Below are 14,830 nucleotides of genomic sequence, written 5' to 3' on the forward strand. Positions count from 1 at the left end.
CTACTTATATTTCACATGTACATGCCAAAAAGTCTGTAAACTGGCAGCAGGTTTCACTTAAGAATGGCAACTAAATACAAAATTATATAAAAAAAATCTGAAATGAAAACAACATCAGACAGACAGAAGAATCCAAGCCAGTGAACAGTGATCCTGTCATTTCCAACATTACTTCACCAAGGATGGTGATCAGTCATAATTAAAAGTGATGAGTAGTATGAAGTTATACTAATCATACTCGAGAGGCACAGAATGTCTTCAGAGAGCGTGACTAGACAATTACAAGTAAACACTCCACCTGGCAGTCTCTGTTCAGGTTAACCTCTGTCAGTGCGCCCCAGGGCAGCTGTGGCTACAATGTAGCCATCACCAGTGTGTGAATGTGTGTGTGAATGGGTGGATGACTGAATGTAGTGTAAAGCGCTTTGGGGTCCACAGGGACTGAGTAAAGCGCTATACAAATACAGGCCATTTACCATTTAAATCAAAACATGAAAGACAAGAAGAGTTTTATGAAACCTTTTAAAACAATAAGACAATTAAAGTTGGTGAAAACAATCTGTTACAGATAAACACGATAAACTACATTTCTCAAGGTTATACAACGACAACCATTTCAAGACAGAAACAGCCTCTGGAAACGAGCAGTCTGAGCTTTCCACGCTCACAGCTTGAGAACATGTCTTCAAGGCATCCACCGTCACTTCCGAAAGGTGGATGCAACACATCTCCATCAGTTACAGAATTGTCTCAGCTGCCGTCTCACAGGTTTGTCTTGTGGAAAACTTATGCAGACGTTTTTCTCGCTTCACCGTTTTTCTACTTCCATTCAAATCAGCTGCAGACATTTGAAATGTGAAGGAAAGTGTGTTTTTTTAGGTCTTTTTAAATGTTTCTCTGTCGCTTTCCAGCCTCAGCGAGAGGCCCATGATGCCCGGTCGTTTCAGGCTCCACTGGTCAATCTGTCTCTGCCGCTCCTGCTGCTCGACCTCCGATTCGCTCGATGAGCTGCCGGTATTGCTGCTGCTACTGCTACTGCTGCGCCCACAACCTCCGCCTCTGCTGCTACCGCCGAAAGTGAAGCAATCCTTCTGCTTCCTATCAGCCTTCCCCCTCTCCCCTACATCTACTCCTTTTTCCTCCTTCCCTCTCCTTGTATCCTTCACCATCCCACCACTGTCCTCCTCAGGTTTGTCAGCCATTTCCATTTCGATCGGGGCCTGCTCCGGCCCCAGCACGGCTCCTCTGTGGTCCATATCGACCCACACTGGCCCCGGAGGAGGCTCCAAACTGGTGTACTGGAGCATCGGCTGTTGGGGCTGGGGGTCCACTTGTGGAGGAAGGTTCTGCCTCTCTGGATGGAGGTACTGAGTTTGGTGTTGGAGGTGATGCAGCGGCTGAAGTGGGTGCTGCAGAGGCTGGTGCTGGAGCTGGTGGTGCTGCTGCTGCTGATGATGGTGGTGATGTGAGTGTTGTTGATGGTGCTGCTGCTGATGATGATGAGGATGATGCTGCAGGTGATGATGGTGGTACTGATCAACAGTCTGCTTATCCACATTACGGACGACCTCTTTGGGCTGGTTTTTAAGGAACTTCTCAAACTTCTTGGAGGCTTTTTTGTTCGTCACAAACCAATCCTGTTGAGATACATGCAGCACGAAGGGGTGCTATTATATAACATACACTAAACTTGCATTATTTATTATTTATTGCATTATAGGCCAGAAGGGGGAAGCTCGTCTGTTTGCAAAAAGAAATCTGATTCTGCTGTTGTAAGTCTGAGACATCACTTTATTCATGACTTTAGTAAAAACTTTCCTGATGAGTTTAAACAACTACACTATGGAGCTGCTCATATCCAACCCCTGATATAGAGTATATGCATTCATGGCAATGTCATCTACATATAGTTACAAAAAAAAGGCTCAAGCCAGAAACTTGTGAACTTTTCATTACCTGTGAATGGACAGAGTTGATGTGGTATTTCACTCCACTTTCAGAGTTAAACTCTTTATTGCAGATCAGACATCTGTATTTACCGGCCTCAAAGTCGCCCTGAAATCAGATCAGGAAAAAGCAGCCTTGAAAAGATTATAAGAATTTAATGCATATAAAGTATTAACTGCGCATAGTGCACTGACTTTTATATTTCACTTAATGGTCTGAGTAACTGACTGAATAATTTTACAAATACACACATTTTCAAAATTCTGTTCAAAGCAGCTTTTACAAATTTAACACTTCATTCTTTAATTTACAGGAATCATCCCAAATGATTGAGGAGCTGACTAAAAGCACATGTAAATGCCGGTCCAGATGAAGCATTAGAAGGGTTTCATGCTAATACATTGATGAGTTTCAACTTAACTATACCTGGTGTCATTTAATGTATTGCTAATCCTAGAAAGTTTGTAGGTTTGTTATTTCCTAAACAAAGAAAAAAAGAGACAAACCCTCGTGCAGAGTCCCAGATGAGCTTTGAGTCCAGACACACTCGTGTAGGTGCAACCGCAACCCTGAGGACGACACACATTCTGTTATATTATGGGCTTTGAATACTGTGTTAACCATGTTATGGACATCTGCTCCCCTTGACATCATACACATCCACAGGGATTACTTGTACATACACTGACCTCTCTATTTGAAACTTCGGCCATGTTTACTATGAATGTTCACCAATGCAACAGTGTATATATGACATAAAATAAAATATAAAATATCTCCATATATCTCTTTAAAAACATACATTTACAAAGAGAAACATTTCAGGTTATTGAAAAAATAATAATAATAATGGATTGCATTTATATAGCACTTTTCTAGGCATCCAAAGCGCTTTACAATTCCACTATTCATTCACTCTCATATTCACACACTGGAGGAGGCAGCTACAGTTGTAGCCACAGCTGCCCTGGGGCAGACTGACAGAAGCGAGACTGCCATATCGCTCCATCGGCCAACAAACACCAGTAGGCAGTAGGGTGAAGTGTCTTGCCCAAGGACACAATGACCAGGCCAGACAGAGCTGGGGATCGAACTGGCAAAGTTATGCTAATTATACTTGTTCTTGACATCTTGATCCAATTACTCAGATAAGAAAATAAATAAGTCTGCTGATTTCAATTAAACAGGTAAAAATAAGACTTGTTGTTTTCTACCTGGTTGGGGCACTGGACTTTCCTCTGCAGCTTCACCTCATTCTTCCACTTCCTCAGCACCTCCTGGCTGAAGGCAGGGAGGCCGGGTCGGGCATATTTCAACTGAAAAGAGCGTCAGGAGAAAGAAGAAATGCATTTATGTTTAGTACAAACTCAATTTTAGTGAATCTTCTCTTACCTTCTTGTCATCTGGTACCAGGTCGGACTGAAACTTCCTCTTGGGCCAGTCTTTGGGCAGTTCATTGTTGGCAATCTCAGCCAGGTGGAAGTTGGCCACCTGGGCCGAGGCTCTCTGCACCCTGCCGCTGGGCGTCCTCTCTGGATTAGCCTCCCTCTGAGCCTTCAGTGCCTCATCTTCCTCAGTCTTCTGTGGCGTCTGGATGAACCAAGAGAATAAACTTAATGGAGATGAGGCACAAAGAGTTTCACAGACACTCGAATTAAAAGGACAGGTGATAAAACAAGGCTGGCATCTTGTCTAATTGTCTATTAATTTAAATTTGAATGAAGAGTATTAACGAATTACAATTTTTATAGTATTTAGTGGCTTCGATGACATATATGACTCACAGGAGCATGCTCTGATTTCAGGTGATACTCTAGACCAGCCTTGGATTTATACGTCTTCCCACAGTGAGAGCAGTTCAGCAGCATTTTCTCCAGCTCAGACTCCTCCTTTCCACACTTCTTCATGTGATACACGTAGCCCATGATGCTGGTAAATGCAGCATTACAACCCTATAAAGAAAAAAACCCCACATTTTTTCACACCACCAGTTTAATCTTTTATCTTACTTTCATCAAATCTCCTTTCTTAAAACAGCACAATCCGTGCAAATTTTACCTCTTTGGAACATTTTAATTTGCCCAATCTCTTCAGGATTTTACGTAGCTTGTCTTTTATAGCACGATCATCCAGGTCCTTGGCATCATCAGCTGAAGGCTACAAAAGCAGGAAAAGGTAGCAACAAACTCAGTAAAACCATAATAAACTAAACTAAACTAAACTAAGACTGAAAATGTTTATTTCTGAGTAGTCTTACCAAGTGGCTGTGGTCAGCCATGATGTGATACTTCATCCCTGTTGAAGACTTGAGCTGTTTCCCACAGTGTTGGCAGGTAAAAGGTTGCTACAGATAACAGAGTGACACAGTGACTTTTTCATTTGGTAAACATTTACACCAGGAAAGAACACAAGCAGATTTTATGTTATGGAAATATTAGTCAGACTAGGTTTTCCCAGTGCAAATGTAAAGCACAAACCACACTACAGACCCATTCATTTTTTAAAAACTTGATGCTTAATATGAAGAGTGTGTGAACTGGTTTCAGCGCAGAATGTGTTTCATAGAAAATCGACATCCTGGAAAAAATTATAAAAAAAAACATACAAAGCATAATTTATTTACTCCAATTATTCCAAATAATGTCATTACTAGTAATAACTAATTATTAGAGTCTTCCAGGAGAGACAGTAAAGCAGAAGGCTCCTGCTAGATGGTCCAAAACTCTAATGTCACTATTATGCATGAAGGGCTCACCAGTCGGCAGTTCTCCATGTGTTTCTTCAGCCCCTCCACAGTCTTCCTGCTCACACTTTTACACTTTGGACAGGTGACTCTTCCTTTGGCAACAATCTGGAGCTGCCAACGTTCCTCTTGGCTTCCTAGTTGATGTCAACAAATAGGCAACTTTTCCTTTTTTTTAACTTTACACGACGCACAGAGCTTCACAAAAAGAAGCAGCTTACTCCTTACCTATTTTAATAATAATAATAATATTTTGATTAAATCACAGATTATCTTCAGCACCCACTTTTAATCATTCAAATTTAATAAAAGTTTTAGCAACATCTTTTTCAATTTCTTACAATCAGTTTAAATCAAGATAAAATACCCCCCCCCCCCGAATCCCCTTTAAAACTCATACTTGTGTGAAGCAAGAAAAATGCAGTCAGATAAAGCCTATTGACAGTTTCAATCAAAGAAGTGCACATAAAACATAGTGTAATAAGATTACTTTCTATTAAATCACATAAATCTGTGGTAAACAGCTGCTGCTCTGACCTGGAGGATAAGTAGGAGGTTCCTTCTTAGCCGGCAGGATTGAAGGCTTCTGGTCTTCGTTCGGCTGAGCTGTTGAGGCCTGACCAGCACTGGCAGCATCTGAACCTGCAAGATTCACACTGAATGACTGGATGCAATCAAGCTTATTTTTCTTTTTATACTATTTTATCATAATTATTATTTAATACGGTCAAATTTCCTTATTGATTAGATGCAGAGACTGCTGCCAAAGTTTGTCATCTCTCCATTAGCAGCATGTAGAATTTTATATTGAATTACTTTAGAAATAAAAGATAAAAGATACACAGATATATACAAGTATATACAATGTTTTCTTTTCAATGCATGAATGCTTGTTGGTTGTTGAATTATGATTACAGCATTCCTGCTACAGAAAGCCTGGCTCTTAGAGAAACCTCACGATAAGTTACAATGAGGGGAAAATGCTTCTCTGTAATGATTCTCTGATCAAACAGTGAAACAGTCATTGGCTATGGTGTGCCAGACGCTCTGCCAAAACAAATTAGTGGCTGATAGTACTGCTGCCAAGACTGAAAGGAAGGTGGTGCACTTGAGAAAACGGCCTCATATTGTTTTCCCATAATGGTTAGGGACAAACTGTGAAACAACTTTTCAAATTCCTGATTTATGTCTAACTATAGTTCTGATTTATAAAGTTACTTCAGTCCTAAGTATTATTAATAAGGAAATAATATTCAGTTTAAGACAAAAAAAGCAGCATGAAACAGATATGTGAGATAGAAATGTAACATATAGAGTTTTCAGTTATGCATTAAATGCAGACTCCTTGAAAACTTACAGGATTCTCTGCCCTCTGGTGGCTGTGTGAAGTTATTGGGTGCGGGGCTTGGCTCCATCTCTGGCCTCTGGACCTTTTTCATGTTCAAGTCTTAAAAATTAGACAAAATCAAAAATCATAACCTAAATGATGACATCTACTCTGCACATATATCGCCTGCACTTCTCTTATAAGCTGTCACTCGCACATGTGTTATAGGTTCTGGTTTTCGCTTGTAGCTTGCAGATATCATGAAAGAAGCTCATATTATTTTACGACATTTCACAGTGTTCAAAACAAAATCAGTCCATATGGTCATTTTTACCAGGTCTCCACACGTTCTCTCTATCCCTGTTTGTGTTGTTCCAGGCTTGATCTGGGCCTCGGCCAGTACCCCACCCTTGCTCCGGTCCTGACGAGTCCGGGTCCCTTCCTGGATCTCTGCCTCCATTCCAGGCCTGATCCTGTCCTTGATCTCTGCTAGCTGCCCAGCCCTGATCAGGACCCCGCTCCCGGCCTGTCATCCAGGACTGATCCGGCCCACACTGAGTTCTGTCCCTGCCTGGAATCCATATCTGGTCCTGACTGGAGTGTCCCCCTCTGTCTCTGCCAGAGTTCCACACCTGGTCCTGGGGTCGGTCTCTGCCTGGAGCCCAGGCGTCAGGTCCTCGCTCCCTGCTGGAGTTCCAGCTCTGATCATGAGGCTGGGACTGCTCCCCGCTAGCTTCTGGGCCTTGAGGCCAAACATCCTTCGCGACCAGTCTTGGAGGGAGCCTTGCAGTGGGCGGACCGATGGACCCTGGGTCTGACCCATTGGCCAGGCCATCTGATGACATCACAGAACAGCTGGTTGTCGAGTAATCTACTGTTCCCAGGGAAACACTCTGGAGGTCCTCATACCTAATAAAAGAAAAAAAAAACTTAAATTAAAAGTTTCTAAATGCTGATGGAGACAGGAACCTCATTTGGTCCTGAACAGATTATTTAACTGTAGTGTGGGTCAGAGGGTGTAAATAAAAGATATATAATAATATAGTGGATTTTCTGTAACCACTACATCAAAAGTACTAATGGTCATTAGAAACTACCCAGTCTGTAAACATCGAGTGTCCAGTCTCATAAAGTGCACCGTTAAACTCATACAGACATGCATGGTTCAATTCGTCCACATATCTGTTGTTGCAGTGTTGTATGCTACGTTCTGGATTTCCTGCAATACTTTGGACTCATGATAAATGAGGCAAATACACTTGTTTTCGGCTGAGAGTTGCGTACCTGGAGTCAAGTGTTTTGACCAACACATGAAACCATAACTTTACTATATATTAATAGATATTGTGAGTCTTTATTATATAGCGTGCCATGTGGAAAAACCTGTTGTAACATTTGAGAGTGAGGTCTATTTTGAGCACCTGACAGCTTGTTTTTTTCTTCTCATTTGTAAAATCTTTCGACCAGTTTGCTTCATAACCGGCACATTACAGTTTTCTACACCGTGTCAGGCTTTTCATAACCGAATCATGTCCATGACACAGAGGTAGCCCCTTTTTTAAGAAAACAAATAAGAATAACTTAGATATCATTCATGTGTCTGACACAGCTCATTTGCAATGATTTTCTTGTTATGATGAAATAAGTTCTTCGATTAGTTTTGGCTGGTCCTTCTGTGGTGCCTCAGTGACTACTACAAACTGTCATCTGAAGCAATGAAAAATTGCAGTAAACAGTGTGTTTTTGTAGGGAAATCGTAAGTACAGTGAATTGTCATTGGCGATATGACCCAAAAAAATCATATCTCGATATTTTTTAGCTGGATGGCGATATACGATATATATCTCGATATTTCTTTTTAAAGCCATAAAGTAAGAACAAAAAAAGAGTTCTTAGTCAAAGCTGTGTCCCAGATGTCACACAGGCACTTTTATTAACATACAGCGTAGATATACATGAAAAAATTACTCAAAAATAAATTATCAGCATTTATTGAATAATAATGCTCCATAAATAAAAGAAAACAATGTTGTTTTTGTGCATAACAAAAAGCTCACAATTGTGCAGTCAAAATGTAAACTAAAAGACAATGAGCATAATAACAAAGACAGACAGATTTCACAGCTGCTCTGTTCCCAACTTCTACTGTGTGACTGACAGCCTGGAGTTTGAAATCCTCTTTGTAACCATGTCTCTTAACAGGTGCCATTTATGGCCCTTATACACACACAGTACGGTAATATTATGTTGAAGCAGAGTACGTATCACTCCGCGAGGCTCCTCGGTAGCCGTAATGCTCCGACAATCCATCAAGCGCTGCAGCTTCGTAGTTTACCAAAGTTGTACTAAAACATTTTTTGACAGATTGCTGAGCGCCGTGTAGCACATAAAATCGGGTTCGCGGTCAATAAGCACAACCAGAATTCATACATAAGGTGCACTGTCGATTTTTGAGAAAATGAAAGGATTTATGTCGGTAGCGCTGTTAGCTCGTTAGCGCAGTTAGCTCGTTAGCGCGGTTAGCTCGCTAACACATTGACGCCGTCCAGCCCCACGCACGGGGCGATCTGCGGTAAATCGTTAACGGAGATTTGCCGTGTTCATCTTGTCATTGCCTGCAGGTGAAGCTATGGGGGAGGAGGGGGAGTTGTGTTCAGTGAAAGAGAGGCGAGGCCGAGTAATGTTGCGTAGAGACAAAAGTGGACGAAAGAGAGGCGAACTTGCGGCTGCACAAGTATAATTATAACGTAACATAGACTATATCGATATAAACAATATTGTCACATCTTATATCTCGTATGAAAATATATCGATATTTTTAAAAAACTCGATATATCGCCCAGCCCTATGTTTTTGCAACAACACAAAATAAATGAAGAGTACAACATGAAACAATATACGTGTTAATGTCACGATTTTGTCATATCGCACAGCCCTAGTGGCTACATCCAATCTGATCCCCCTTTAGGCCATTATAAAGAATACAGGTGCAAGCAACTTCACCTTTTGCGTCAATATTTAGGTTCATCTTTTATATACAGTTGCTATACTGCACAATATGAACAAAATGCAGGTAAATAGATGAACTATTTGTTTATTAATATAATACAAACATATATGCTTTTGAGCAGCACTTAAAAAAGCACTTTGCACATAAATTCTGTAGCAAATTGAATTAAATTAATTAATTAAACAAAGTTTAAACAGCCAAAACCAAGAAGGAGCACAACAGTGGAGCCGGGTTTTATGATTCTTTTAGATCTAATCTTATTTCATTTTCATTAATCACTCATTAATGATGGGTGTTCCCATTTGTTTAGTTTTTCAGTGCAAAGAAAAATTAAAGACCCAGGTCATTTTTTGTCTTTCTTTTTTCTCTCTTTTATTATTTCCCATTTTATACTCACATATCCTCTCACACCCTTCGCTTCCTGAGCTTGTGTATTTCCTCCTGCCAGAGTGATTACTTGCTCTTTAATCTGCCACCTTTATCTTGCGTCCTTCCTTCACTGTGTCTGCCACTCTCTATGTACCAGACTCTGTCCTTTCACTTCTTGCTGTAAGATGTTTTTCACTCTGTTTATTCTGTGTAACAAATTTTTTTTGCAAAGCAAAGACTTCCTTTTTTGTTCTTGAACTTCCTTGCCCTGTGCTTTGCTTTTGAAGCCTTAAATTAACACCATATTCAAAACTGAATGATCCATAGCTCATTCTACCTGAACCTATACCAGCCATTTGGTTAATATCTGCATGTGGATAAGCAGCAAGTGCAAACGCTGAATTTCCTCATCTCATTAGGAAGTCTATCCTAACTGTACCTTTTATCATGTAGGAAATCTAAACAAAAGAATTCTGTATGCAGATTTTTAAAAGGCATTGCACTTATCAACAATGATGTATTTTACTGAAACCTGTGTACTTGTTTAGATATGATATCTGTTTACTGTGAATGACTTATATAAGAGTACAATGTATAATCACCAGGTTAACCAGCCTCTTACCTTTTCCTACTGTAAGTTCTCTTCATCTTTACTCCGTCTTCAGTTTGGGACTCATCCCCCTAAAACAGTCGATGAAAAAACTGTGAAGCAGAGATCCAGCTGTGCACATGAAGCTAACTGATTTTTTATTACCACACTTGAAAATGGAAACACAGTCACAGCGTTCATGCTAGCAGGACTGCCTGCTCCTTACATACACTATCTCAGAAACAATAAAAAACGTAGGTTTTTACATTATAGATGTGTATTCTTACCTCTGAGTACCCAACTGTATTTACTTCACAGGCTCTTTCTGGCATTCGCTGGACAGCAGCTTTAAAAGTGAAATTGTATTAAAAAAGACACAATTAAAAAGATGAAATTACCAAGTTTTACCAGTGTAAATGGCCACAGTGATGGATGCACGCTGCTGTGTGATGTGTTTTTTTTTTTACCTGGACATTGCACTCCACTTTTTGAAAGTGAGTGAACAGGCTTCCTCTTTCTTGGCATATACAAAGGTGACATATCCCCTCCGATGTGGCCGGGGTCCATACTAGGAGGGCCAACCCTGCTCAGAAATCACCACTGACAGCATAGAAAAAAACAGAACATCTAATAAAACAGAAAACAGATACCTCTACCAAAATAGCACACGTTATTGAAATACCTTAATTTGGATATATTGTATTTGTTTCAGGATGGGATTACATGCTGGCTTTCTAATTACATCAAAAGTAATTACACAGCCTTAAACTGATTGGAGAACTGTAATGGATCACTGACCTTATTAATTACATGATCAAATATTTACAGAGCCCTACTTATTAAATGACCTCAGCTTGTTACATATAAAGTAGGTTGGGTTGGTCAACCAAGTACATCTGTTGGCTCATTTAACCATTTCACCATTAACCAGCTACACCCCACCCTTTCCATTTTGTGATCCCCTACAGTTATGGGCAGCTTTCTGTTGTGATGTCTTCAGTATCATTTAGCTGTAGACTCTCTACTGGCTACCACAGCTGACAACAGTAGTTTTTGCTCTGTTTTGGAGATCTGCTGTGAGTTGGATGATCTATCTAAGGAGATGAAAAACTGCCCCGTGTGCCGTCGCAACATGCAGACTGTGGAATCCGAGTCCATCTGTGAGACCACAAACTCATCAGACAGGCAGCTAATTAAATTATTTTGCTAGGGTTATTAGACCATTTGCAGAAAGCACCAAATAAAATGTGTAATTCAACAACTAATTTAAGAATATATATTTAAAAGATATGCAGTTAGTGGGAATGCATTAAGTGGAAACTCTAAATTGCTCATAGGTGTGAATGTGAGTTCAAATGGTTGTCTGTGGCTATGTGTTAGCCCTGTGAAAGACTGGTGACCTGTCCAGGGTGTACCCTGCCCCTCGCCCTAGGCCCTCCAACCCCCCTTTTAGAAATTCTCAGAAACTCAGATGTTTTCAATTTGGCCAGAGTTGCTCAAATATAAACAAATTTGATGATGTGCTTGAATTTGTAGTTCTGTATTTACAAACATCCATCCATCTTCATCCGCTGCGGATGAATTATTTACAAACATCTGGAATTATATTAACAAATCCTCCAATACCAATAACATCTGTGAGCTATTGCAGACATATTGTGGATCAATAACATATAAAAACATTACTATGCTGGCACGAGGTCATCCTGGGTTTATTACCAAGCTGTGATAAATGACACTGCTCAAAGAATTAAGGGAACGCTGGATCATCACAGTTTAATACAAACACATTTTAACTTCAGGGATATTAATGTGTCCAGTTAAGAAGCATAAATCATTTCACCTGGTTTGGTGCAAATGAAAGTGTCAGCAGGTGCAGCGGAGAGGCAACGAGACAATTCCCCAAAAAGGCAAGACCAATGCTCTCTTTTTATCCCTGCTGACTGATTTTTCTCTAGTTCTACTTTTGTTAGAGTGTAAAAGGATTCACACTGGTCTAACTGGACACACTGATATCCTGAAGCTTCAGTGACTCTATTATATTGTTATGATCGAGTATTTCCTTAACTATCCTCAGCAGCGTAATCTAGAATTTAACAAAAATGAAAACAAACGGGCACGGGGTTAGAATCATTTAATTTTTCTTTCCATCCAGCTTCTGCTATTTAACCAATTCAAGGTAGCGGAGGCAGGAGCTTATCACTTATTCAGCTGCAAGAGGCGGGATACACCCTGGATAGGTTGCCAGTGTTTCATGGCTAACACAAAAAAACAGACAATCACTCACACCTGAGGCCAGTTCAGAATCACCAGTTAACCTAACATGCATTATAAGTGTGATAGAAAGGCAGAGCACCCAGAGAGGCAAACTCCACACAGAAATACCCGACAGTGGATTCAAACCTTTCTGTGAGGCAACAGAACTAACCACTGAACCACTGTGCTGCCTTATTTTTATTTAATTTTCTCGTTTAAGTAAGTTTTCTTTAGTTTCCAAAGAGGGTTTGCTTAGATTAGTGTTAAAAATGTTTCGTTTTAATTTAATTTGTTACTTTCAGTGCTCCATTTAATGTTTTTGCAATTCGGTTTTTAGGAAGTGAAGATCAAATATCACAACAAAAGTACCTTCTGCATGTAGCTCACTCAGAACCAGCATGTCCTGCACATTTTTTACTTTACTTTAGCTTTATGTTCTTTTTTCCTCCCAAATTCTAATTTTAATCTTTTTTTTAGATTAACTAAAACATTTGTGCGCCTAGTTTATAATAATCTTTTAAACAAATACCTGCATTTGTTTAAAATGCAGGTTGACTTGAGACGAGTGTTGTTGTGATTTGGCCCAATATAAATAAAATTGAATTAAACTAAAAAAGCTGATTACAGTTATTATAATTAACTGAATCAAAGAGATCATATGTTATGTTTAAGACATTCATTCAAAACTAAGTCTCCTTTTTCTTAAAAATTTGTCTAGTAAACAAAACAAATATTTGCTGACATGAACTTAATAAGTCTTGCATAAGCAGCCATGCATATCAGCCTATTTACTCCCTTTAGGGTTCGTTTAGCCAAATATTTACTCTCCTAGCCCCTTTCAATCATGCACTCTTTATATTTTTAACACTAAAATTCACACTTAGTATTGAATTATTATTTTAAATGCACACTGAAGTGATTACATTAATCATAATTATGCAGAGGAGACTTTTTTTAAAGAACCTAATGAATCTGGCTTCAGCACCCGTTGTGTTTACAGTGCATGTGTTCATCCTGAATGTTATTTGTATAGTGCTTAAATATTTATGTGTCACGTTTGAGGACACTGGATGCCAGAAACTGTGATATGAAATAAAGCCAGAAAACTGTTAAAACGTCAAGTGTGTGATGTTTTTCTCGGTCCAGTAAACCTCTGAGACCAGCCATTCCCGGACTGAGCCAAAAAGACTTGCAGCCACCACCATCATTGTCTGTGTGGATAAGGAAAAAACTCAAAAATTGGCTTTTTCACGACGACGGGCAGAAAAAAACATCCGAAAGCTGAAACTGAAGGAGAACTGGTGGTAGAAAGGTTTCAAGCTCCCCTCCCTCTAAGCAGAGGTACTATAACCTGTCCTGTCTGCCTTTCATTGTTTCTTAGCGGAGGAAGAAATGCAAGAGAGAGAGAGAGAGAGAGCGCCTACCGTCCTACAGCTCACTCCCTCTGCAAGGACGGCTAGCCTCCATGTCTTCGGGCCTGGCCTCCTCTGTCGCCTTTCCCCCGGCAGTGTTACCACCAGGAAGGCTAACATCAAGGAAGGCCCGGGGTTCAAAAACACAGACCCTGGGATAACAGCTAAGCTGTGGCAGCATCTAAATATGAATCAGTGCGCACGTACGCCGGCATAATTCACCACAGTGTGTTCGTATGTTCTTCAGCGGAACGCCCTCCTGGTGGAGAGAACAAATAAGACCCGCATCTGCCGCTGCCTTCAGGGGCCGTGGGAAACACCGCAATTTCAGCGCTTCAGCTGTGGAGTCTGAATCAATAGTACGCCTCGGAATAATACAAAGCCGTTACCACATAGTCTCTGATTATGAACCTGTTATCAAGTGGAAAAGCACTTAGTAAATGGTTTTTAAAATGTTGCATGAAGAATTGGGAGTAATGTTCCAAACTGAAAAATGGAGAGAAGGAGACCACTGATACTTTTTTCTCTTCCTAATTCGTAGAACTCCCCTCCTCCGCATTATTACTTTTTACTTGTATAATATGGCACTTTTGAAGGATTGATTGAATGTTCAAATTGATTCTACTAAATTGAACACTTTGAAATTCTGTGACATGTTCCTCTTATTTAAGTTTATTAAATTGAATATTTTTGATTAATTTTAACTAAGCACCTAACATTAGGTAAGCAACTCTTGAAAGTGTAACTCCATTAGCTTTTTGTGACTCACAAGATGATTCGATTTCAATTAAAATAACAATAATAATAATAGGTTTAAATCAGGTAGCTTACTTAAAAACTTTACATTTTTACTTGTTATTTTCTGGCAACGTAATAGCCATTTCGTTCATATCCAAGGTTTTGATTATTGTTTCGAAAAATTGTTGGACTAGGAAACTGTAATTGAAATTAAATTGTCACTATTTGCTTAGCCCTACTAGTAACTTCAGTCAAGTTTTTTTTCTGTCATTGTTACATAGTTTTTTTTTTGTTTGTTTTTTTCATTTTACCTCTTCAGACCCTGTGTCTTCATGTAGGCACATTACATTTTAGCTTTTCTTCAACTTATACTTCATTCTGCTCATTAGTATTTTATACTTAATTTATTGTTTTGTTGCAAAATAAACCAATAATTCCT

At 39.6% G+C, this 14,830-nt stretch overlaps 1 protein-coding gene across 1 annotated transcript; it reads right to left on the reverse strand.

The window, feature by feature from the left end:
- Nucleotides 1-505: 505 nt before the first annotated feature.
- znf512 (zinc finger protein 512) lies at nt 506-13,949 on the reverse strand. The gene is made up of 16 exons (XM_026143012.1): nt 13,666-13,949; nt 10,453-10,585; nt 10,273-10,331; nt 10,019-10,077; nt 6,352-6,926; nt 6,048-6,137; nt 5,228-5,332; nt 4,703-4,827; nt 4,205-4,291; nt 4,006-4,104; nt 3,732-3,899; nt 3,340-3,537; nt 3,162-3,263; nt 2,454-2,516; nt 1,957-2,055; nt 506-1,637 (listed from the first exon to the last, which is right to left on the reverse strand). The coding sequence occupies exons 2-16, from the start codon at nt 10,550-10,552 to the stop codon at nt 876-878; spliced, it is 2,691 nt and encodes an 896-aa protein (XP_025998797.1). The 5' UTR covers nt 10,553-10,585; nt 13,666-13,949; the 3' UTR covers nt 506-875.
- Nucleotides 13,950-14,830: the final 881 nt, after the last annotated feature.

Source organism: Astatotilapia calliptera, chromosome 15, assembly GCF_900246225.1.
Source record: "Astatotilapia calliptera chromosome 15, fAstCal1.2, whole genome shotgun sequence".
NCBI lineage: Eukaryota > Metazoa > Chordata > Actinopteri > Cichliformes > Cichlidae > Astatotilapia > Astatotilapia calliptera.

Bases quoted from the DNA above. Each gene is read 5' to 3' on its own strand.
- znf512 (XM_026143012.1), bottom strand. From the start codon at position 10,552: ATGGACCCCGGCCACATCGGAGGGGATATGTCACCTTTGTATATGCCA. The intron at 5,333-6,047 runs GTAAGTTTTCAA...TGAATCTTGCAG, and splicing joins ACCAGAGGGCAGAGAATCCT to GTTCAGATGCTGCCAGTGCT. The intron at 3,264-3,339 runs GTAAGAGAAGAT...CGCTCTTTTCAG, and splicing joins TGGTACCAGATGACAAGAAG to TTGAAATATGCCCGACCCGG.